This window comes from Alternaria atra (genome assembly GCF_907166805.1).
Source record: "Alternaria atra isolate CS162 genome assembly, contig: 21, whole genome shotgun sequence".
Lineage (NCBI taxonomy): Eukaryota > Fungi > Ascomycota > Dothideomycetes > Pleosporales > Pleosporaceae > Alternaria > Alternaria atra.
In genome coordinates, this window is record NW_025091319.1 from 1,899,540 (window position 1) to 1,923,843 (window position 24,304).

At 50.9% G+C, this 24,304-nt stretch overlaps 8 protein-coding genes across 8 annotated transcripts; 6 read left to right on the top strand and 2 right to left on the bottom strand.

Annotated features, from left to right (window-relative positions):
* Positions 1–1,798: 1,798 nt before the first annotated feature.
* On the top strand, positions 1,799–4,040 carry ALTATR162_LOCUS1047 (uncharacterized protein; the record flags this gene model as incomplete). The annotated part of the gene is made up of 4 exons (XM_043308642.1): positions 1,799–1,808; positions 1,861–2,446; positions 2,493–3,718; positions 3,775–4,040. 4 exons carry the CDS (start codon positions 1,799–1,801, stop codon positions 4,038–4,040), a joined length of 2,088 nt encoding a protein of 695 aa, XP_043164577.1.
* Positions 4,041–4,899: 859 nt separating this feature from the next.
* On the top strand, positions 4,900–6,264 carry ALTATR162_LOCUS1048 (uncharacterized protein; the record flags this gene model as incomplete). The annotated part of the gene is made up of 1 exon (XM_043308643.1): positions 4,900–6,264. The coding sequence occupies one exon, from the start codon at positions 4,900–4,902 to the stop codon at positions 6,262–6,264; it is 1,365 nt and encodes a 454-aa protein (XP_043164578.1).
* A 119-nt stretch (positions 6,265–6,383) lies between these two features.
* ALTATR162_LOCUS1049 (uncharacterized protein) lies at positions 6,384–8,104 on the bottom strand (the record flags this gene model as incomplete). Its single annotated transcript, XM_043308644.1, has 3 exons — positions 6,384–7,596; positions 7,644–8,006; positions 8,079–8,104. The coding sequence occupies 3 exons, from the start codon at positions 8,102–8,104 to the stop codon at positions 6,384–6,386; spliced, it is 1,602 nt and encodes a 533-aa protein (XP_043164579.1).
* Positions 8,105–11,037: 2,933 nt separating this feature from the next.
* On the top strand, positions 11,038–12,021 carry ALTATR162_LOCUS1050 (uncharacterized protein; the record flags this gene model as incomplete). Its single annotated transcript, XM_043308645.1, has 2 exons — positions 11,038–11,220; positions 11,266–12,021. 2 exons carry the CDS (start codon positions 11,038–11,040, stop codon positions 12,019–12,021), a joined length of 939 nt encoding a protein of 312 aa, XP_043164580.1.
* Positions 12,022–14,005: 1,984 nt separating this feature from the next.
* On the top strand, positions 14,006–16,075 carry ALTATR162_LOCUS1051 (uncharacterized protein; the record flags this gene model as incomplete). The annotated part of the gene is made up of 5 exons (XM_043308646.1): positions 14,006–14,112; positions 14,305–14,329; positions 14,391–14,677; positions 14,737–15,578; positions 15,645–16,075. The coding sequence occupies 5 exons, from the start codon at positions 14,006–14,008 to the stop codon at positions 16,073–16,075; spliced, it is 1,692 nt and encodes a 563-aa protein (XP_043164581.1).
* Positions 16,076–17,135: 1,060 nt separating this feature from the next.
* ALTATR162_LOCUS1052 (uncharacterized protein) lies at positions 17,136–17,948 on the bottom strand (the record flags this gene model as incomplete). The annotated part of the gene is made up of 1 exon (XM_043308647.1): positions 17,136–17,948. One exon carries the CDS (start codon positions 17,946–17,948, stop codon positions 17,136–17,138), a length of 813 nt encoding a protein of 270 aa, XP_043164582.1.
* Positions 17,949–19,669: 1,721 nt separating this feature from the next.
* On the top strand, positions 19,670–20,678 carry ALTATR162_LOCUS1053 (uncharacterized protein; the record flags this gene model as incomplete). Its single annotated transcript, XM_043308648.1, has 4 exons — positions 19,670–19,750; positions 19,802–19,874; positions 19,922–20,149; positions 20,212–20,678. The coding sequence occupies 4 exons, from the start codon at positions 19,670–19,672 to the stop codon at positions 20,676–20,678; spliced, it is 849 nt and encodes a 282-aa protein (XP_043164583.1).
* A 1,352-nt stretch (positions 20,679–22,030) lies between these two features.
* On the top strand, positions 22,031–23,370 carry ALTATR162_LOCUS1054 (uncharacterized protein; the record flags this gene model as incomplete). The annotated part of the gene is made up of 2 exons (XM_043308649.1): positions 22,031–22,177; positions 22,228–23,370. 2 exons carry the CDS (start codon positions 22,031–22,033, stop codon positions 23,368–23,370), a joined length of 1,290 nt encoding a protein of 429 aa, XP_043164584.1.
* Positions 23,371–24,304: the final 934 nt, after the last annotated feature.

A 24,304-nucleotide genomic window follows, 5' to 3' on the forward strand; every position in this document is an offset into this window, starting at 1 on the left:
TCGCGTGTGGAGAAGCTCCATGATGCTGCCATGCATCACACCAGAGCGCAACCTCGGATGAGAGCTACCCCATTCCTACTTTCGGTATACCGAAAATGTGGGGACATGGTTAAATGCCGACTGCAGATCTGGATCGGAGGCTTCGGAGTTTTCCCCGTATTTCCCCAGCGTTCATCTCTCCACCGCGTTCACGACAACCTCGGAAATATCCAGGGAAACGAAGAACACAATGGTAACACGACTCCCATTGCATCTCTCCAGCCTTCGAGGAAACGATTGTGTATACAGGGTGGAGGACTGGTTGGTCCAGCGCATACTGAAACCATTGCCAACGCTCCTTCATGACGACAACCCGCACACCGATTAGTCGCACCTCTCATGAGAGCCTATCCCAGCAAAACGTAGAGGCGGTGAGCACGCATCGTGACTTACAGTAGATTTTGGAGGTTGAGTGACCATCCGGCTCGGACAAGCGCTGGTGGCTACATCTTTCACGCGCAGATACATACGATGCGCACGGCACGTACATGGCCGTGCGATACTAACAGTACCTAATATCAAGGACCGGGCGTTGCTATGAACCTCAAGGATGTTGGTGTTGCACTCACAAGGCGTAATTGAGAACGAACGAGCTGAGCGCTTAGCTCCAGCCTTCTCGCTAGCAACCAATGATGCAAGACATCTACCCGCCCGCTTTGAACAACATTCGCTTATTTTCACTATACCAATCTACACCAGGCGACACGAGAGTAGTCGTTCTGACTTCGCATATACCTCAATGTGCATCTGCCGGACGTACCTCTGGACAGACTAATGTATAGATACATGCATCCCAGCGTCAACACCAAAGTACCTAGGTAATTCACATCCGCGCAGAATATCAAGGCTTTAGATTTCGAAGACCTGGGGTTCTGGTTTGCTCGTTGTACCCGTAGCGCAAGGCGGGCCATCCACAGCGCTTAAGATAGCCTGTTGGCCGACCGTTTCAAAACACTGCAGGGCGAAGGCTGCGAAGGGGTTGCCAGTTCAACCTCTTCGCGCTGGAGCCAACAAATGAGAAAGGCAAATGCAGCTCCCCGAGAACGGCGGCTGGTCGTAGTCGGCACAGACTCCTGCGCCATCTCGTTGCAACAACGTGCGTCCGTGTCCACCTAGCGTATCTTTCATCCCTTCAGGGCCTGAGGCGAGGTGCCATTAATATCTGATATCCGCGCTGTTGGTAAGGCTACTTCTTTTTGACCCATCGTACCATTCCCCTACTGTACATTCTTTCGTCATCTCTTTCATTTCGTCATTTCGTTCGGTTTGTATGCATACAAGCTAGCATTAGTGGGTCCAAGGGTTTCTTGCTCTCCTTATTTCGCTGTTTCTGATGAGTCTCCTATTGTATGTTCACAAGCCTGAAAGACGCCGGTTCAGATCTAGAGAGAAAGCACGGAACCTCATCCACATATGCGAGCCACCTGAGTCACCGGCGATTCAGGGCAGTCGTTGCGATGCTATAGAAACAGACGGACGGCGCTGCCATCTCCTACTATCGACCGAGGATCAGAGTTGGTGCAGTTGGCATCTCAGAGAACAGAACGACTTGAGCACTCGATGGGAAAAACTCCAACTTGCTGCAGAAAAGATTGTTGTATTCGACGCACACACCGCAAAACAAAAAGTTCTCAAACTTCGCTTAGCGGTTGAGCTTCGTCGTCGCATTAGGGAAAGATTTCACACTCGAGGCATTGACACCGTAGATTTCATAGAATGGATTGCAAGGCTGGAGAAAGAGGTCAGGACTTTGGCGAACATGATCCTGAGTACGTATTGTGTCAGTTGAGTACTCTTGGATGTCATGCTGACCTTTTGTAGTGTCAAATCTGAACCATAAACTTCTACCAGATACACCGGGTGTACTCCACGACAACCGTTGTTCGGAACAGATCATGATACTACAGTCTCCACTGAAGCCTGCGATACCCATCGGATCACTACAAGGTATAGACGATGGCACTATACTCGTGCTCAAACACTTCTCTACCGACCTGTGTGCCGACGCCATCCGCCGCCTATACCACATTCTGCCCGATCTACACTTTTCGTCTCAGCTATCAGACTCCCCGATACAAGCGGACGCCGTCGGAGATACCGGAACCGACATCATATGCGCTTGGTTCAGGATAATGATACTGAACGACAGCGAAGCTGATGCATTAGAGCGCGCAACAAGATCGAAGAGTATAGGCGAGTACCTGTCCGGTTGCCAAGCGAGCCAACTGGAAATGTACTGCGACTTTTTCGAGAAAGCCTGGAGACCTCACGCTGTACAGTATCTTCGAGCGGCAATCTGCGCCCAGACACTTGCTGGTGGCGATATGAAGACCGTCCGACTACTCGGTGGAGACGTGCCTAGCACTAGTGAAGGCCTCCGGATGACCAAGCCGTGCTGGGACATATTGTAGGCCGTACAAAAAGCCTTTTCGTTCCTTGCTAACTTTACCTAGATATCGCTGGTTTCCGACGTTGCTTACTCCTTGGACTGCCGCGAGCATATGCTCCAACTTCGAGGACTACACTACGCTTTGCAAGTTGCTTATGCTTGGGCTGTACCGCGAGCACTGGTATAACAATTCAGGTATCTTGAGCGAATGCGCGACAGGCATCTACTTCGGATTTATCCCCACGAGTAAGGGAGACTTTACCAAGACAATCAAGACTACCGACAAGGACGATGGATTAGTACAAACTCAAGCACGAAACTATTTGTGTGGCCAAATGGCCATGGGTGACCCGAAGACCCAATACTTCTTGGATGAGCTACGTAGGCGAACGCAGCGACTATATCTTGTCGTCTACGAAGGCACGAACGTCGATGCTACAGTTCACCCCACCGAAGCCGATCTGTTCATAAAACGTACGCGCTCCGTACAGACCTCTGCACAAGATCCTGAAGCGGACTGGACTACCAGGATCACGTTGGAAGACGTCAAGAACGACCTACGGCTACGTAAGACTTCCATGTACGACCCCATCGTCGTTGACTCCTGGCAATTCATCATCATCGATCGCGAAGCGGGTATGCCATTCGAGTTGATCGATATTGTTCAAGACACATTGCTCAGGCTTGCCGGTGACCCTTCGCCTCGGCGGATAGCGAAACGAGTCGTCTCTGAAGTGATACCACCCTCAGTACAGGAGATATTCCTGGAGGAGATGACCATTGAATGCTCGGCTGACATGCGCTTCCCTGCACCACCCTCGGTCCAGTACGAAGGCCACCGATACCGACACCACGCTCCAGACAGAGACGCCATACTAACCTACCAAAAGAATACAGCAGCTGAAGTCCGTTCGCGGGATTCCAATCGCTTCGTACGAAGAGTCGTTGACGATATGGAGCGCTGCGGCATCATTAGCCTAGTCCAGGAGTACGAGGAGCCTCAAACCCGTCCGGTGATCATGCAGGGCTCAGACGGCGCTCTTGATCTATACTTCCCCTATGATCATAGTGACCAGACCTCCATGGTACCAGAGCTTCCTCTGCCCTCTGCCACTTGCTTGCTAGACTTTGCTCAAGCTTTCAAACAACAACACCCTGATGGCATCATGGCTAAAGGCTCGATACAAACACATTATTGCGCTTGGCCTATGCCTTTCATCAAGAGTCTCGGTAATATTGGGTTGACGTTTGCTACGTGGGAAGGTCATATCTACCGCTGGAATGCGATGCGTAAGTCTCATCATCACGCTGACTCCCTGTTAGCCATGTTGCTAACAACACAATAGCATTCGATCGCCCTTGGTCTGCTAATGCATGGCAATACTACATTCAACATTGCATCAACTCCAAATATCCCTTCGTAATGTTTTATCTCACCACTTTCGTTATCTGTGCAACGGGTCGGGAAGACGCAGAGGATAAAGCGGCGATGTTGTTGAATGAGACAGAAGATCGTGGATGGCGTGTTGTACTACCTCGTGCGAGCGAGTGGAAGTCGGATGTTGATGATTTGAAACTGGATACGCTGTATGAGGGAGTCAAGCCGGCTTAGACCAAGCTCTGCGTTCATTGTGGGGAAGTGTTTTTTGGGGTTCGTGACCTGGATGAGGAAATTTGGTTTGGCTTTTTGCGCGTTCCAGCGAGTCCTTGTACGTAATGATTCTGTACTGATACCAATGAAGTTCTTTCTTGTCGGCCCCCGCCGTTCGCATAACTAGATGATTGCACGAGTTCCCAAAGTAATCTTTCCACGCGAGGTGTTGGATCCATGCTAATCTGAGTGCTTCCCAACTTAGGTCTAAGTGCTGAAGTTAGCGTAACTTGGATTGAGGCTGGCGGGCAGGTTTTGCCGAGGTGTGATCGCGTTGGGGTTTCACCCTCGAAACACGTTCTTACCCTCTCGTGGATGCCGTCACCCCCCGCACTTTCGCAACCCAGTATCCTAGAAACTCTTGTCGCTATCTATAACAGAGCCAAAAATGTCTGTTATCGAGTCCGAAGCATTCTCTTGCAGCGACTGCCTAGGTTTCTCCCATGAAGACTATCTATCTAGGTAGGTGCCACGTTACTTCAGTTTTGCTACACTCATAGCCAAGGCAGTGTGCCCACAGCCATCCTGATGATCATCACGTACGCGTAACTACTCTTGAACGTTAGCTGAAGCCTCACACCTGCATTGTCACAGTATGAGTATTGTAACCTGGGAAGTTGCTTCCGATGCGACCAGGGACGGCATGTTTGGCTGAATCGTTTCATCTCTGGCTTCACGATCAGGTTGCGTTTCATATCTCCATGCAAAAGGCCCAGACATCCTTCTATATGAACGATGCTATAACCCGACTTGTGCTTTCCATCTTGTGTTTTTGCATTGCCCTAATACTGTCTCCGCCTACAAATAATATCCCACCATCATGAAGTCCACCATTAGCCTCAGCCTGCTTGGAGGTGCTTTCGCACTATCAAATGAGAAGATCGACTTTGTTGCACAACAGCCCCTCATACAAGATGCTTGCCCGTCAAATCATTTGCTAGACAACGGTAAATGCCTGCCTTTGGCATATGGGGACTCGCCGGCATCAACATTTGCATTCCAATCCAACACCTCCCAACCCTCCCTGCCCACAAATTCCCTAGAAGACGCCCGCACCTTGGCTTCCCAAACAGAGAACTTCCCGTGGACATTCTGGCCGGAATGTTTTGCCCACGAGAAGGTTCCAGATCAGCCATACTGCGTCTTCAGTGATCAAAGTTTCGCATCGGGGAGAGGTATCTTCATCGTCACCGCGCAAACCTTCGCCTACGCCATGCTAGAACACGACGCTTTCAAACACCCGGAAACGCTCGAGCGCATCAATCGCTACGAGAACCCGCCATTCTACCAGCATGAATTCCCAGGAAAAGGAAGAGGTCTAGTCGCCAACAAGACCCTCCAACGAGGCGACCAGATCTTCGCTTCCACACCAATTCTCATCACCGACCCAGACCTATACGAGCTCCCGGAATCCGAGCGCCTTGCTCTGTTGCACCGTGGTGTAGCTACCCTTCCTAAGTCAACCCAATCCTTGTTCTGGGAGCTTCATGGCCACACGCCCGATAATGACGAATTAGACGACCGGATCACAACCAACAACTTCGAAGTCGCCATCGACGGCATATCACAATCAGCGCTCTTCCCTGAAATCGCAATGCTGAACCACGACTGCAGACCTAACGCCGCGTACTTCTTCGACGAGAAGACGCTGACACACTACGTCCATGCCATCCGACCCATCTACCCCGGCGAGGAAATCACAATAACATACATCAACAACGAGCTACCGCGCGCAAGACGCGTCCGTGGTTTGGAGAAGAACTGGGGTTTCAAGTGTTCCTGTTCAACATGCACAGCGCATCCACATCTGGCTTCCGAATCCGATGCTCGCCTCGAACAAATCGCCTCCCTTCAACAAGATGTCTTGAATGACTGGACTGAGTCTTCTTCTGCAACCCCAGCGACAGCAGAACTTCTCATCAGTTTGTACAAGCAAGAGCGTCTAGATGCTAGTTTAGCGACGGCGTACCAGCATGCTGCCGAGGTATATAGCAGTTTTGGAATGAAGTGGGAGGCGGTGCGGTATGCGAGGTTGAGCGTGGAGATTAGCGTGTTAGATAAAGGTTGGAGTGATAAGGACGTTGCGGCGATGAAGAAGATGATTGTTGAACCGGAGATGAGCTGGAGTTGGAGGAAGAGGGCTGGTGTAAAAAGCAGTGGATGTGGATGTGGCAAGGGTCATTGATGTTTTTTTACGAAGAGCAAATAGTTGTACGTTGAAGATCATAGTCTAATTAATATGGATGTAGCCATCTACGATGCTTAAAGTTTGACAAAGAAGAGAATGCGTAAAACAACGAGAAGCTACTCAATCAAAGCACCACGCACTTTGGTGTTGTAAACGTTATTGCACTTGGTGCTTGCATCCTTCGCGGAAATGTCACCCTTCTCGCCAGCGCAGTTACCGCTTGATTTCATCTTTCCAGCATCGCAAAGCGCGATACCAGCAGCGGGAACAGAACCAGACAGCAAGTTTGGAGATTCGATGATAGTCGCAGCCATACCACCGACGAGATGGAAATCGATGTGGCAATGAAAGAACCAGACACCCGGGTTATCAGCCTTGAAACGAATGACCGCGTAACCGAAAGCCGGAACAACGAAACCATCACGCTTCAGGGGTACCTTGGGAAGTGAGCGCTCATCGCCGTTCCAAGATCCGAGACCCTTGGCGACTACCTGGAAGATGTGACCGTGAAGATGCATGGGGTGAGGGTACATGTGCGGATTTTGCAAGTGAATCTGCACGATTTGGCCGGATTTGATGACCCAGGGGTTGGTACCGGGGCCGTATGTCGCGGGGTCCATGCTGCCAGTCGTCAAAGCAGTGTAGAGCGTGGGGACTTGAGGTGGGACCCATGGCTGCGAGTTGAGAGGTGTTCGGGTACCAATGCCCTCGAAGTATGTCTGATTGGTCGTCAACTCGATTTTGTTGTCGACTGGTCCCATAAGCTTCTGCCCGTCGAGCGGCTTCATGGTGAAGTCGTCGAGGATGCTGGCTGCTGGCGGTTTCCAGTCGTCGTCGAGTATGTCCTCGTTGACAATGTCATCTATATCGTCTCCTATCTCGTCGATGACATCATCAAGCTCATCGAAGACGTCGTATTTAAGGTCTCCGACAATGGTTCGTGACTGTTTTGGAGGCGGAGACTTTGTCATCATGCCTGTATCCATCTGCGCAATCCAGTTGGCTTTTCCTTTCGGGTTTTTCTTGCCTTGCACAACTACAGCGTAGCTCTGGCCTGCGCAGATGATGATCGTATCCGCGTCCCTGGGTTGCGTTTGTACACCGTCAATTTCAACTACGCTGAGCTTGTAGCCTTCGATATGGAATCGCGCACATGCGACAGCAGCGGTGTTGACAATACGAAGCAGGTACCTTTTACCCTTGGCAATCTTGAGCTCAAACGGCTTGTTGGAGTCGTTGAAGAGGAAAGAATCGGGAGAGTCGAAGTCGGCGTTGGTGTTGGCAGGGCTCATGTACTCTTCAATCATTTCCGGCATTGTGCGATGGTACCTGCAAGATATGAGTTCGTGCAAATGCGAAAGTCTAAATTTACTTACCAGTCCGACACGGAAAGGAACAACTGCTTGTCAATTTTCAAGCTCTTCTCCCAGGCCCTGTCGTGCACAACCATCTTGCCTCGCAGACCATCAGGATACTGGCCCTTCTGATGCGCATGGTACCAATGGGTACCAGGAGGGTTTGCGACGAAGGTGTAGGTGAAAGACCCTCCGGGTTGGATGGGGCACTGGGTGACTCCACTGGGACCGTCATAGGCTTGCGTACCCTTCTGCCATATACCATGGAAATGAAGAGATGTTGTCTGATCTGGAAGGCTATTGTGAACAGTCACCTGTACTGTATCGCCGGCATCGCACTCGATGGTAGGAATGGGCCATTTCCCGTTGATCCCTATGACCTGTCTAGAGAAGCCATCAGGCGCAGCCCACGATGAGTTAGCATTGTTGATGTTGATTAGGGGGTGGTATGCTTACAGTGACATATCCAACGTCAAAGTCATAGTTGACAGTCTTTGCATAGGCCGCTCCGGCGTACACCGATAGCAGCAGTACCTGAGATAGACCCAACATTGTGCTTCCAAAGTCACGAATGTGATACGGAAAGGGATTGTATGGCTGAAGAAGCAGCGTCCCAGGAGTTTAAGTATCGACAATCGGTTGCGACTGGAACGATTGACGTCGTTGGCCCGTTCAGCTACTTTCTGATCAATGCGATCGAATATGGACGCGTATTCGATACTGCAGAGCCCCCGACCCTTGCATGATGGGCGAGGATCAACGGAGTTAGATAGACGGCCCTACCAGAAGGAGCAGTATGTGCCTGTCTACCAGCGCCCGATACGTGCAAAGGAATTCCACTGCACGGGGACAGCAAGAGTCCGACCATCTATCTGTGCCCAGTGGGCGGTAATCTGGGATATTGTAGATCATCTTGATCATTGCGGAGACCCAAAAGCTTGATGGCATTGGATCATAGTATTGGTCAACACAAGGTGTTCGCAGAACCAAGACAACTCTCACCCCATGCGACGAGCGACTGGTAGCAATTGGACCCTCATCCGAAACGTTGGTTCTCGCGCGGTGGGCTGAAAAAGAATGGAAGACACAAGTGGCGTGCGTCTCAAGGCTTCTGTGATAGCGTGCCTAGACTACGAACAGGCTAGGCTAATGCGGTTGAGGCAAAAACGATGATGATCTTTCGGAAACTTTGGCATACCCTGTACCGACATTCGGACATCTATAGGAGAGCCGATGTGGTACAGCATGTTCCATGCAGACGCCACACCTAAATGAAATTGCACTGTTTCGTGTGTGGCGTGTGTACTTGGTCGCTCTTCGCGTCAAGACATTGTACTTTTGGGCAATCTGATATAATTCAGCGGCGATGGAACCGTGAGACAGGGGGAACGCGGCCAGCTTGGTATCGACTTTGAGATTTTGACAGGCACTATTCTCAAATGCGCATACTGCAGCCTCTTGCCTGCATGGCTCATTCTCTCGTCCAGTATATTTCTTTGTGGTCCCAGAAGTCTTATAACGACACTAAAGCCACATGATCCTGCACAGCAACTGTCTGCGCCTCATGCCACGGCCGCTAGGACCATGGGATGATTTTCAACCAGTCCTGCAATTTGGAGCGGCAGTACCATTTGGCAAGCCGCCTAGCATGTGTTTATCCTGCACCTGTAATCTAACAAGCGAATAAGGCTTATCGAGGGCTCAATCTTCCCAACATTCGTAACCCCCTAACCAGCTATTGCGCAGATGGTCAGTCACATTTGGTGGGGAAAGGGTAGCATAGCGGCGTATGATGTGATCCCGTGATGGAGGCTGTAAAGCCTGGTCGAGTAGCTGGATTCCAAGTTGATGCGATAGCTGATGCCGACATTGCGATGACTTTAGATTTGATGGGGATGCGAAAATTCTGGGCTCCGCACGATACCAACATCGACTGACTGTAGATGTCATGCTGTATTCGAGCCCATGCTTGTTCACCGTAATACTTTGTTGAGCTGCTTAGGGAGTCTGGTTCGTTTGTGTCATCAGTGTGAATGCAATCCCTTGATCTTTCGCATGACAGCTAGGGCTGCGAAAAAGAGACGAAATGCGTACGCACAGGTGTTTATTGAAATGGATCGGAAAGACGGAGGCCGAAGCGCCGAGCGGGTTCGCGACTTCCGTCGCCATGGCCCATAACAACACGAACAGTACCGAACTGTTACTCATGCATTCGACTTTATAATTCGCTGCTGGTTTCGTGGTTTTGATCTCGTCAGAACTATGAACTTGTCAATAGCCCAATGTAGCCTCTGGAGTCGATGGCCACAACGATCAGGCGCGTTCATTCGCGATGAAAGCCCATGGGCACTTTGTTCTGATGCGACTGAGCGCGCAAGAAGGTAGAAGTAAAGGGGCTCAAAGTCCACCGCGTATGACATCGCACCCAGGAATAGGTATAAACATGGATGGCTGTAGAGCAGGATGCCTAAGCAACAATGGCTGTGCAAATCCTTCGCTGTTGCAAAGAGGCATACTAGGAAACGTCCATCGACCGACGACCGAGTAACCGGGACGATAAGGTGCCAAGCCCTGTAGAATATCGGTATTAACCAGGATAACGCTCAAAACCGTTCGTTGTCGAATAACTCTTTGCCTAGCCTCTTTGTGGCTTGGTGAGCTCACCGTATCTCGTCGGATGGCCTTATAGTTCCTCCGCAGGCCACGTCAAGATGTAAGCATGGCGCAAAACGTATGCCTCTAAGGTGCACAAAGTACGGCGGATAGACGGTAGAGTTTACTGCAGCTGGCGCATCATCTGCCTTATGCCGTACTACACTCGGTATCGCCTTGCGCGGCTACTTTGTCGCACAAACCCCGCCCAGGACACTGGTTCGACTTACCCTCTCCATTAACCAATGCAAACAAGAAGACGATTCGGAAGTAAGCAACAACATCCGGTGAAACACTTTTCATCGTCAACAACTGCTCAGCCCACGTTCCATGACGCACCCAATCATACCCACATTCGGACGCCTTGGCTACCGAAGCGATGCCGCTAGGCCTATCCAGGGCCAATTCGCGAAAGATGGATGACTGTGATGGGGGCTTGTAAGAGAAGACATCCCGCATAGACTTCGCATCCTTGGCTGTTCTAGGACTAGTATGAGGTGTCGCTGGATAACGCGTAGCCCACACTACCTCAGGCTGGGGCTATACATGCGCCATGTTCAAATTCGGTGCATGGTGCGAAACACCATCTCATCTTTGAATCTGACTGTAAGCTATAAGGCATCGGGCTTCCGTCGTCAGCAGCTCTCCATCACACAACAACGCACCCTGCTCGACCACTTCCAGATATCCACCTGCTTCAGCCGTCTCGAGACCTTTGCAACCTTGCAGCAACAAACTTCCAACGCAGCAAACTCCTTTCACGATGACTGTCCCACCTTCTGCTCCTTGGTGGTGTGTCGAAGTCAGTCCCGATTGTCCAGTCGAAGGTACCCTTTATGGCTACTACCCCAATCTTGGAGCCAACGCTTTCTTCGCGGCCTTCTTTGCCCTCTGTCTCATCATCCAGCTGGGTCTAGGTATCCGATACAAGACGTGGACCTACATGGTAAGTCGTCTCTCCAACATAGGAGGTCATATCTAACACCCACAGATTGCTCTCGGTCTAGGCTGCTTGGGTGAAGTAGTCGGTTATGCTGGCCGCCTGATCATGTACAACAACCCCTTCGACGAGACAGGCTTCCAAATGCAGATCTGCTGCTTGATCATCTCTCCCGCCTTCATCTCCGCCGGAATATACCTTACACTCAAGCACATTGTCATCAACTTCGGAGAGTCGTGGTCACGTCTGCCACCGGTCTGGTATACCCGCATCTTCATCACAGGTGATATCCTGTCGCTTGTTCTCCAGGGCGCTGGTGGTGGCATTGCCGCAACGGCAGATGCCGGCTCCGACTTGCTAGATATTGGAACGAACCTCATGGTTGCAGGTGTCGTCCTCCAAGTCGTCATTTTGTCTTGCTTTGGCATCCTTCTCGCCGAATACACCATCCGTACCTACAATCGCCGCGGCCAACTCTCCGCTGGTGCGATGACACTCTTCCACAAGACATCGTTCCGTTGCTTCATATTCGCCGTCATCATCGGCTTCTTCGGCATCTACATTCGATGTGTTTACCGTATCCCGGAGCTTACTGGGGGCTGGAGGAGCGAGCTCATGCGCGACGAGACGGACTTTATTGTTTTGGAAGGTGCCATGATCGTTCTAAGTGTGTTGGTACTTACGGTGTTCCATCCCGGATACTGCTTCCCAGCGTTAGGTAACACGATTGGCAAGAACAGGGCTGCTCGGGGTAAGAGTATGGACACATCTGTTTCGGATGTTGAAATGGTACCAAGTCGCGCCTAGGCACCTGGAAGAATGGTTTTATGGGCTCTTTATACCACTGAGGTTACTGCTTTTGGTTATTCGTTTCGATACATTAGGCGAATGCGTACCGCAAAGGATACATCGAAGAGGCTCTCTTTTATTACAGCGAGGAGTCTAGGAGTTGTTTAGACCTGTCCGCGATTCACTACGAACGCGTCTTACCTTAAAAATTCTATCATGGTGTACCCGCATTTTTAAATCTTTGTTGTCGCAAAGAGAAGGTCGTGGCGAAGATACTTCCCTATACCCGTACGATAATTCCCGCGGAGCCTAAGTACGCAGCTATTTCCCTAGCCTGTGAAGGGTTGAAGAGTTTCTGGATCTTGTACGGGGCCATAGCTCCGAATAGCTTGGCGTGTGAATTCCAAGGCCGAGTTGTCGGCGTAGGGTGTACCGAGGTGGACCCTAGGCAAGACTTTCAATATGCACTTTGCAAATCGCAAGGTCTTTGGAGGGTCTAGTCCGTTCCCCAATTTTGAAGGTTTCTCCGCGCATGCACTAGATTGGCGAATTGGCAAGATTGGCGAAGTTCTAGTGGCTGGCATAGTCACACAATGTATCAACTTGGAGCCTGGACAAAAGAACTCGTTACGACAATCACGTGTTGAAACGTCAAGGTTTAGCAACAATCTCTTCCTGCAGGACGAGATTTGGAATAGGAAAGTCTATCAATGAGATATTGGAAGACTTATGCATGTCAAATGCCCTTGTCGAACGTGCCGATCTTACACTCGATGAATGAGGCAGTTCGGGCCCAGATGCCAGCCTCATATGAGCTGGAGGACGAGAACGCACAAACGCCATAGCCCTGTGTGCACATGTTCATGTTGATGGCGATGTGATCTCTCTGCGATATCATCACAACCAATAGCCACCGATTGCGCACAGCTTTCCGATGCGTGCAATAGTAGCATCGACCAGTCGTTCTTGGACGAGCGAGGTGGTCTAGGCTCTAAATTTGCCATCGTGGCACCTCAAGTAACCCCCGAGCGCAGGCAGTGACGTCAATCACGCATGCCTTATTTGAACCTCGTCCGCCAGGTCTTCTAAGGCGCAATGCGCTTTGCCTTTTTTTCGATGTACGGGTGGTCACACAGAGACGAGGAAGAGCCCAACCGGCAAGCCCAGTAGCGACGATGCTTTACCGATCCCACTGCCGCACTTGCTGGCATATATGCATGGAATTTCTGCTAGGGTAAAGAGATGGTTGTTTGGCAGACGCTGTGGGTGGCACGCCGTCACACTTCGATGCGAGATGTTTCTCGGTTGCAATGGACCAGTCTAGCAGTTAGCACGACACACGCACAGCCACCTCCACTCCACTACACCTATCGCTGCACGCCGTCCAATCATTCTCTTTCGACTCCGACACCATGGACTGCTATTATAGGATCTCTAGGGCGTTTAAGGAGCCTGGAGCCCGTTAGATGATGGCGCGCAGTACATCCGGACCCGGACCGCCGCACGTGTGCCGCCGGGGCTAGCAACTCTCTTTCGTCTAGAACGTAGTTGCGGTTTCCACACTTCCTCACTTTTCTCCTTCGCCTCTTTTCTATAGTAACAGTTTCCTGCATCTTGTTCTGGACTGGTCTCTACAGCACGTGAGATGGTACGTCATGGCATCTTATTGGTCAGGAGAGCATTCCCGGGAGAAGCTTCTTGTCGGCCATTTGTACCGAGCTTTCGATCAAATTCGATCTCGGTTGCAAATGCGATCTGTTCAAATATTCCAAGGCAGGGAACTCGTGGCGCATCGACCAGTCTTACCATTTGACAGGAAGTGGCAAACTGCTGCAAATGTTGACAGGTAGAGCAAGAGCAACTGCAGAGCGCGTGCCACGCTCAACAATACGGTCCACGGAACACGCTCACCCATCTATCGCCTAGGCTCCACCGGCTCCACAAGCGACTTTGGGATCTCTGTGAGCTTGGGCATCTCGCCCACTACATCGACATTCACGGTATGGATCTCTCGGAACGATGGCAAAGTATTGCACCAGCCTCAGACGAGCCGGGTCAGCGACGCGCGACATCAGACAGGCGGAAGAAGCGACAGGCTGTTGCCGTGGCGTGCGTGCAGTGCCGGAATGGAAAGGCCAAGGTACGTAGGACCAAGTTGCACGCGACAGCAGAGCCCTGTAGCATCTGAAGGTCTTTCGCATAGCCACCAAGCATACTATTATGCTCGCAGCACTGCGAAGTATTGGAGGATACTTCCAAGTATTCAAGCCCTATGTATTCCTGATTTGCGCTCTTCTATAGGTACTCACGCCATGTGACACTACCTGTAGGTAGGCTTTTCGCCGATTTCATTATTCCCTCGGACTCTGCTGATTGTTTATTTGTAGTGTGACGGCACAAGACCCCGATGCAACCGATGCAAGGAGAACGAGCTATCATGTCAATACGACGTCGCAGAAGGTGTCTCGAGAGCTGAGCGCATGAAGATTATGAAAAGAGACAGCATGACTGGCGAGCTGGACGACCTGAAGCGCATAGTCACATCACTACGCTCGGGGACTGACGACCAAGCCGCCGCTGTTCTCGCTCGATTGAGACTCGGTGAAACACCCGAAGACGTTGCGAAGACCCTCCCGATGACAGCATCTCCAGCGGTATCCGGCCCACCCCCTAGGTATGCATCACTCGATCACAGCATCCTCTGGCTGCAGCACGTTGATAACCCGGGTTCAGCTTACTGGCCCAGGAGTCTGCAGGCACCTCTGAAAGCGGTATGAGTCACGAAACGGCGTTTGATACGAGTAAAAGTGCCTCAAAGTTTCGGCAGGGTTCCTCCATCTCTTTGTCGTCACCTAGGAGCCAGAACGCGGGCTGGTCACGTTCAGCAAGTATTTCGTCATCGTCGCTTGCGCCTTTAGGCAAAGGGAAGCAGCCAGCTACCGGGGATACAGCGAAGGACCAAACCTTCCTAGTCCCCCTGTTCGACCGGAATGACTATCTGCTAGCGAGGGACGAGGGTGGGGAAGAAAGCGAAGAGGAAGACAATATCCAGGACAGTCGGATCGACCCGCGGCTTTTGCAGCAAGTATCAAACTTCAACACTGCAGCGCCGTCATCTGAAAGACCGTCTCGAAGCCAGCGACCCTCGCCGCACAGAAAGAATACGATCCGGTCGATATACCCTACACATCTGGCAGGCCGACAGCCTATAGTAAACACTATCAGGATACACCCAAACCTTAATCTTCGCAACCTTTTCGGCAACATGCCTTTCTCCAGTAGTATCCGAAGCAATCACTACCCACGCGACATCCAGGACACACAAATCAGTAACTTGTTTTTACCGACGTGGGCTATGTTACCTATCAACACGGTGCCAGACCCTGGTTCGTTGAAACGCGTGGTTCCCAGTATATTACAGCAAGCTACGAGTCTGATGAGCATGGGAGTATTAGTAGAGCAGATCATCGAGATACACCCGAACATCGCAGCGCTATGGGACGAGGAAGTGTACAGCCACTCGGGTATACTTTCGAAATGGGCAGTTGGTATGACACATGGAGTATACATGGAAGGTACAGTTCGCCAAGCGTGTGATACAAGACATCACGCTAACCAACTCTCTTACTAACAATCCCTAGGTAATACCTTCTCATGCTTCGGCTCCATGTATCTCTTCTGGTATCTAATGCGCTGGATGATCTCGCCATCCCTTGAAACCTACAACGCCATACCCGAATGGTTCCGCCCTACGCCCAACCAACTTTTTATGCCCCACATCAGCATCGTCGATTTCATCGTCTGGCCCGCTTTCCGCGAACTCGCTGTTCAGATACCCGCTATGCAGGAGCGCATGGAATGGATGGTGGATATGAGCCTTAACATCCAGTGTGACTGGTCTTTTGCAATGGGTGAAGCACTTTGTACGAGGGAAGAGACAGGTCAGGTGGATTTGTGCGATGCGGCGAAGGATGCTGTGAGGGGTTTGGGGAGTTGGAGTGTGGGGCCGAGCTTTAGGGGGTATGTCAGTAACGCGGATTCGTACGTTAGAATTAGGACGGAGGGGTACTGAATGACCATGCGATACGGCCAATACGAGCGAAGAAGGGTCTGACAAGAAGCGAGGGGAAGATGTGGCTTAAGCACGCTGCGGGGCAGCGATCTTAGCTCCGGGGAGACGGGAACCGTAGCTGTTCCTTGGCATTTTCACGAATGAATCATGGGAGGTCAACTTTTTGTTGTTGTTGCTAGCGAGGCATATTATACGGAGTTGCTTCTAGTTCAAAAGTTTTGTTGAACGACCGAAAAAGCATTTTGGGGACAACGATTCGACAACTATCTAGAAGATATACTAGACGAAAAATCGAGGATAAGGGAAATCTACTCTATTCTTTGTTTTAGGCTATTCTTCAATTCGGCTGGTGTTGTATATTTTGTTTTGAGCGCTTGATTTGTGAGATGTGGGCAGAAGTGGTAAATGGAGCAGTCGTACCGACATATTGACTTAGGCATCTGCTTGGGTAGATCGATCGCAACCTGAACCGCAAAGTTGACATATTCAACAGCCGCACTCGTTTTTGAAGTGTTGGCATCCATTAAAGGCGACGAGAGCGAAAACGGTCATGGTTCATATATATGAAGATGCGTGGGAAGAATGTGTGCCTGTCAGTGTAACATATTCTTCCTGATAAGCCGAGTCGATTTAGAAAGAGCACGTCACATCTCATTGCAAGACCGAAGTTCCAAAGGAATGCAATGTACTAATCACACAAGGCTCGTAGCCATCGTTTGTGCGTTGTGCGTTATACGTAGCCGTCGTAAGCGAGCTTCCGAGTGTAGCAACTACAAGCGGATGTTGTGAACGCAATAAAGCAAGTATTCTGCCCCCCAGTACCCATTACCACCACCACTGCTCATTAATCCCCACCGTTATGCTGAACCGCTTCCCATTACTACCACTCGCCTCTGACCGTCATGCTCATGCTCATCGAATCAACCATCCGGAAAAGTCCCTGGGATGCCACAGGCGGCAAAAGTCTGCTAACAATCTTCCAGTATGTCTTACACAAACCCAGCATTATAGTCGTACCATGATCATCGTATCGTCAGCATGACAACAACACCTCGGAATCTCAGATGACCCAGGGTATGACACCGTCCCTGTGGTACTTGGTACGGCTCTCCTTGTCCAACAACATCTCCTTGACAGCGTTGATCTGTTGCATCTCCAGAGTTGCGAGCTCCTTCTCCCGGGGAGCGGCCTTGTCCGGATGGCTTATGGCGGCGGTCTTGCGATAGGCAAGGTTGATGCCGACGGAGCTGACTCTCCAGGTTTGCAGGCCAAGCATGTTGTAGGCCAGCATGTTGACTGGGGGAAGGAGGTTCGCTGATGAAGAAGCGCGGGCGCGGCGAAGACGAAGGGCGCGTGCGGATAGCGGAGACGGTGGGCCAGCGGGAGTTGTCGGTGTAGGACGAGGACCAAGTGGCGTCGCTGGAGGAGTCATGGTGTAAGGGTTGTAGTTCTCAGTGTTCTCCCAGCGGGGATCGGCAGTCGAGAAGGGGAATGGGGTGTCAGGAAGACGGGGAGACGGCGCTGGAGTAGAAGCAGTAGAGAAAGTCATGTCGCTCAGCGGAGTGCGTGGGGTGCTTATCCTGGACCTTTTCGGCGTGGAAATGGACCTTAAGGTGTCGTTGGCGGCATCCGTATCGAGGAAGATGCTGAAATCGGGCTTGCGCTTTTTGCTCGGCTCCTTGACAACAGGTGACGGAAGAACAGTAGGCCGAATCGTGAAGGGCTGCAGAGAAGCAGGAGCTTGAGTGCGAGTGCGAGTACGAGGCCTAGGAGTTGCGAGTCTGTCGTTCTCGGTGGCTTCTCCATCTTCAATAGGAGGAAGCGGTGTTGTTGCTGCGATCGCGAAGAAATACTTGTCGAAAAAGCCCGCCATCTTAACAAGCTCACTGTAGAGCTATAAACCCCATACGCTCCCACCAAAGCAAAAACAGAAAAGAAACGGGATTTACTAACCTGGAAAACGCAGAACAAAACGGACTGGCTGATCAGCTCCGGAACAGAAGCGAGAAAATGGCTGAAGAAAGAGAGGACGACTGTGGGAACAGCGGTCTTTATAACGAGTGGCAAGAAACTGGAAAGAGTGTTCGAGATAGAAGGAGAGTTGCGAGAAGACAGTACAATGGAAGGTGACCGCGGCGAAGTATTTGAATATGTAGGTGGGCACTTAGCCACGTGAACCGAGCTCCCGTGGTGAAGCCGAGAAGAGGAGCATAGAATCAAGGGACACGCAAAAAACGCGTAAAAGTGCGTGTAGGTCCATTTCGATGCGTTTGCGTGTTCATAAAAGAGTTTCCAGCGCGCCAACAGAAGCCGCGTATGACGTGCCGATATTGTCGGTGGACCGTAGTGCTGTCGTGACCAAGGAGACTTCGAGAGGCGTTGTGAACTGAATGGCTGTTTCGTAGTGTACGGACTTGGCTATGGATGTGATATTTTTCATTTGCGTGTATACATTTTGTATGTGTATCTTTCGGAATATGGAAATTGTTAGTTTCTCGTCGCTCTGCCATATCGTTAGCTTTCTGGACATGATATATCCCTGCTAGGTGTGAGTACAAGCCGAAAGAATGAGTGACAGTTGTCTATAGATCGCTGAGGTGAGGAGCGGAAAGGCGGAGAGAAGCTTATGACATGAATGGGTTGAGAGATGGAAGACTCTCAGCAAACCACGGCCATATTAGCCGCCTGATTTTTCTTCATCTCTTGCTATTACCTGCATTCTGACTGTAGTCAGCGATCAAAAACTCACTGCGATAGTAGTCTTCGCTAGGCAGACGCCACACCTAGTGACTAAAACCAATCTCCAGAACCAGAGAATCATATATCTTGTATAGAGAGCAATGAAAATGTTAGTAAGACGCGATGATCGAGTGTCCAGTTTTGTGGTATAATAGGTGTCACAGGCCAGGAACTGACGACAAACATGGAATAAACGACGGTCATTTCGGCATCCTTTACTTGGGGAAATTCAGCCAAAGTAAGAATATTTTGTTAGAAAACCCGATGACTGCCTGTCAATCGTTGTCAGGTAAGAGATACGTCGGTCAACCAGTAAACAGACACGCTTGTGGGCGATGGAAGTCGAGGACAGACAAGATCGTGAGCGTAATTCTCGTCATTGCTCGATCGAAGTTAGCAGGCGGAGATACTTGTGATACTTGGACATTCTCAAACGCGCAATAAACTTTTGCAGATGCGAGGTGTTGGGGAAAGAAGTTGTTGATAGGAAATCGGACGAAAGCATCGGCTCATCGGCACGTCGGCCCCGATGGCAGTCGCGTCTGAACACCACAACATTACATTTTGACGACATCACACCGCTGCTTCAATTGCAATTCCAATATCTACCTTCAATGGTATACATCGTACTATTGATGCCAAGTGATACACTACTAACCTAGGATGCTGACGTGATTACATGCAGGACGAAGACCCGACGTGGGTGCTGATGCGGGGAACAAGCTACTTCCTAATGCTGAGCCGCAGAGCTCGAGTAAGCGTCAATGAAGCGCGACGCAGCCCATAAGCGCCGTTACATTCTTTCGATTGAGCTTCAGATCATCCGGCGTATCCTTCAAGAACATTCAAACAAACATGAGTCTTGCGCCTGCCCCAACGCGTCTACGCCAGATTGCACTTGTAGCGAAGGACATCGAACACGCTAAGCAGCTGCTTGTAGGACATCAATGCGAAGGCACATACCCTGAGGACTGATTGAGATGCTAGACATACATTCTGGGAACAGAAGTCGTCTTCGAAGATCCGGCCGTGGGACAATGGGGTCTGAAGAACTTCTTGGGTGCGTACACACTCTCTTCTCGACTTCAGCGACTGACACAGCTGCAGTACCGATCGGCGGTGACTTTATCGAGGTGGTCTCGCCGATACAGGATGGCACGACTGCCGGACGGCTGATCGAGAAGCGTGGCGACGGCGGGTACATGATCATCATGCAAACTGAGGATGCGAAGAAGCGGCGCGAGTACATCGAGGCGAAGGGATTGTCCAGAGTTATCTTTGAGCATGATCTAGAGGACTCTGTGTGTATTCAGTACCATCCAAAGGGTATCAAGGGTACGTTTGACACCTACTAGTTACTTCTGAGTTGCAGGGTTCTTTGGCTAACGGGCTCGCAGGCGGCATCATGCCTGAACTCGATTCCCACGCACCCGGTCCCAAGAACCCTACGCCTCTACAATCCCGCTTCTCACCCTGGCATGCTTGCGGTACAGACATCGATCGTTATACGTCCGGCATGAAGCGGGCTCAACACCTTACGCTGGAGGGCTGTGTACTGCGCCTGCAGCCCGGCGATCTTGGCCACGAAGCGGCCGCACGACAGTGGGAGGAAATCTTTGGCGTCGCACGGAGCCGCGACTTGCTAGCTTTCACGAACGCAAGACTGGGTTTCATCCCAGGGAGAAAAGGGCAGCCAGAGGGCCTTGCGTCCATCACGATCGGTGTCAAGGGCAAGGATGAATACGATGCCATCTTGGAAAGAGCTCGTGATGCAGGCCTCTGTGGAGACGGGGGGATCGACATGTGTGGTGTAAGATGGTACCTTGCACTGACAGGTCACGGCGCGTCTCAGGGGAAGCTGTAGCTCCATGCATCATACGAGTCGTCACGAGAACCTGTTTTGCGCTGCAGACTGCATACTGCAGTATGCGATACGCTTTGACATGGCGCTGCGCGTGCCACGTATGTTGGAGCCCGCAGGCCAAAATATCATCCAAACACCTGTAAGCGCCCTCCTTGAGTTCGGTGACCCCACCGACGTCATCCATCAAGCAGGTTGAATTACAAGCCCTTTGCCACTATGTTTACGAAGGACGCGTCTCGAAATCTACGCATTGTTTCAAACTCGAAACAACTCTCATGACACCAAAGGCAGAAATCCAGAAGCTAGCCACATTGTGAAAGACAGCAAATGATGGAAATCACGCAATCCACCCCACCAGAGGAGCATTGGTAAGAAACCCCAATCTTGGGCCGAAAGAGCATACCATAACAACAAACAGTTGCGTCAATTCCGAAAAGTTTGCCACTGTCCTCCGCTGTGCTTAGCTATCAGTTTCGACAACAGTTGCCTTCTTTTGCGGCCTGTGCGCTGCTTGTAGACGAACACCCCGCTTGCGATGACGCCAGGCAGCTCCGCGCCCACGGGGGGAAACGCATCGTGGGCCCTCTCAACACTTTCGTCGGGCTCAATTTGTTCCGTAGCCGGCAATGGGAGGTGAGCTCTGCAGCGCAGCGTGCTTCGATGCCTTGCGGTGGGTGCCTGGTGCACCGCCTCAATGATGCAGTCCACTAGCCTGTGTGGCTTACACTTTTAGTACGATTTCTTCATACGACAATTGCGTATGACGCAGCAGTCGCGTTTTTGACAGTTGCTTTTTTGACAGTTGCTGAACTGCTAGGCTTTTCTTGCCCAGTCGCGCACCTTTCTCGTTCCTCCCTGCACGAGACATGGACCCTTGACGTTGGATTGGACGTCCGGTATGCCTCATCTTGCAAGGTCATCCTGGTTACTGTCTAAGCTCGCCCAAAGCTGCTAGCATCCTTCCACTAGTCTGGCCCTACGAGGTTGCCCTTCATACTATCTGCTCGCTCGCGCACGGAGCATATGCTAGCCTGCTCAAGATGAACATGCACACATGGAGGACGAAGAGAGGAACGGTTACACACTTTACTCACAGGAGGCGTACCATCATGGCCACCGCCATTGGGCGTGTCTACTCTCGTCGCTTCGCAACACCTTTCCACACATAAAGTCAACTGCCCCAACTTTACCCAGGACGTCTGATTGAGCTACCGACGATGCGCCCTGATGAGCTCTCTTTGGACTAAGACGCGACACATTTCCACACCAAAAGGATTACCTAACTCCTTGAGCTATTCCGATAAGCTTGCTTCCAGCTCTTAGACGACTAGATGCGACGTGGCACATCTATCATGTCGACATTGATATTCCCCAACAATGACGTACGGCCGGCCAGCGCGAGACGCTCCTCTGTGGGGTCTTCACCCATCAGCACCGACGTAGTGTTACAACACAACACATCATCCCGACCTGCCCCTTGGTCGCAAGTTAACACTCGTGTAAGGCATTGTAGGCTTCATTGAACGTTCAATGCTGAAAGTCCATCCAGCTCGAATACGATGTACGAGCCGAAGAATTGCCCCAAGAGTTACACGCACACTTAGCAAATGCGGAGCCCGATCTGTGCGAAGCCGATACACACGTACTCAATCGTTGTACCTCTTTGCTGCTTGCGCCATCGATTCCGTCGCCTATACCATCATCGTCGACCGCTGATGTTGCTCGTTGTGGACAATGCCCTGTGGTCTTCACTGGGGCGTATCGAAGAGGCAACCTCGGGCGACACATCCGGCAGAAACATGCATTAGTCAGAGGGATTAAATACAGGTGCACAGTTGCTGGGTGCGACAAGGCCTTTGCTCGTAAAGATGCCAAGTTGAAACACGCACGCAAGCACCACCCGGGTCTACACTCCGAACCCGTCAGGAGAAAGCAAGGCAACCAAGCTACCGCTGCAAGCTCACCGCGAAACGCTGGCGGTGATTCAACTCCCCGGCGTCGGTCAGATAACATACCTGTCCGAATTAATCGCCGCTCAGGATCGCGTGCTGCTGGAACGCGTACGCACATGGCACACGCTACCGAGCCCGCAGGTTCTAGAGATCAGACTTTCCAGCGGATCAATTACATCAACCAGACAGTAGGAGCAGCAGTCCTAGCTTATCATCCTGCATATTCATTCTTTCAGTTTGGCCAACATAATGATTCACCGAACAATATCAGCCACCAGGAAAACCGACCCTCTCCCCAGCACTTACATCTTCCTCTCGCTGACTGGATCTATGGACATCCGTCTCCACCAGCAGCTGCAAGCGGTTATCATAGTTCAATGGGCATGAGTACTCAGTCAAGCAGTCAAGATTTCGACACTACGCCTTCATCATACTTCCACTCCATACATACTGAGTCGACCTCGGTACAAGGTATAGACGATCCTATGTTGCGAAGTCCTCCAGCATCGCCTAATCCTTACCATCCTACGTCGCTACAGTCTGGAGCCTCATCAAACCCTACATCTCAGAACATTCCGCCTGTTGAAGAGACAGTGCCAGAAGACTATTCCCAGGTCATACCTGGATCTGATACAAGCATTGATCTTTTTCATATTGATCCGGTCCTTTATCAGCAGTCATTAGAATGGTCTTACTCCCTGGACGAAGAGCTAAGGGGACAAGACCTGGGTAATAACTGATCAGTATTTCGTACGATATGCATTTTGCGTCACATCGTTTCATATACTTCGCTTCGTCCTTGTACATATTACCTTTTCAATACCCATCTTCAATCTACTTTTATGAACTATTTGCTTATCCTTTGCTACTCACCGTCCAGTGTCAGAAGAGCTAGGATCGGGGTTGTACGAGCGTTGTTTGCTAGACTAATGGGGTATGAACGTCGCACCCAGACCTCTGACACGGGTATTGCAAAGACTTGTTGAGGCGATCTAGTATACTGCCAGAGTTGCGTATTGTATGCCACGCTCAAAATCCATAAACTCGGTCCACATCAAGCTCTTTCCACTCAGGTTTGGCATCTTATCCTTCTTCGATTATTTGGTCTCTGCTCGGTCCATAACTCTCTCCACGACCACCGAAGACTTGAGCGACGAAACGTTATCCGCTAATAGGCGATATTCAGTCCTATGAAAATGATGATCTCGATTCAATACCTCCCAGTAGTCTATTTGTGACAGTCTACATAGGCTGAAGGGGACCAGGTCAGATTCCAGTATGTGAGTCGGCAAGAAACGAAATCGGATGCCCGCCTTCTCATTTTTTCAGAGCGTGTCCAAGGTCAGGGCCGACGCCGTGCTCTTGGTCCCGTATCGCAAAGCAAATTTTGGTGCTGCTTTTCAACCTCGACAGAGACTGTAAGCAACCGAGTGGGTCTTTCGTGGGATTGACGCGTGACAATCGACATCGCCTCTGCCTAGATCCACTTACCGGTGAACTCAAGAAGTCTAAGAAAAGACCATCTTGACCTTGCTCCAAAACGAGAGCGCAGAAGTAGTCTTTGGGTAGCAAGTCAAGTCGCCATACATTCGAGACCAAGAATGGCTCCATATGATTCTAGTCCATCAGGCAAAAGATTTTTCGTGCGATACAATGTTTCGGCTGTCTGTCGGA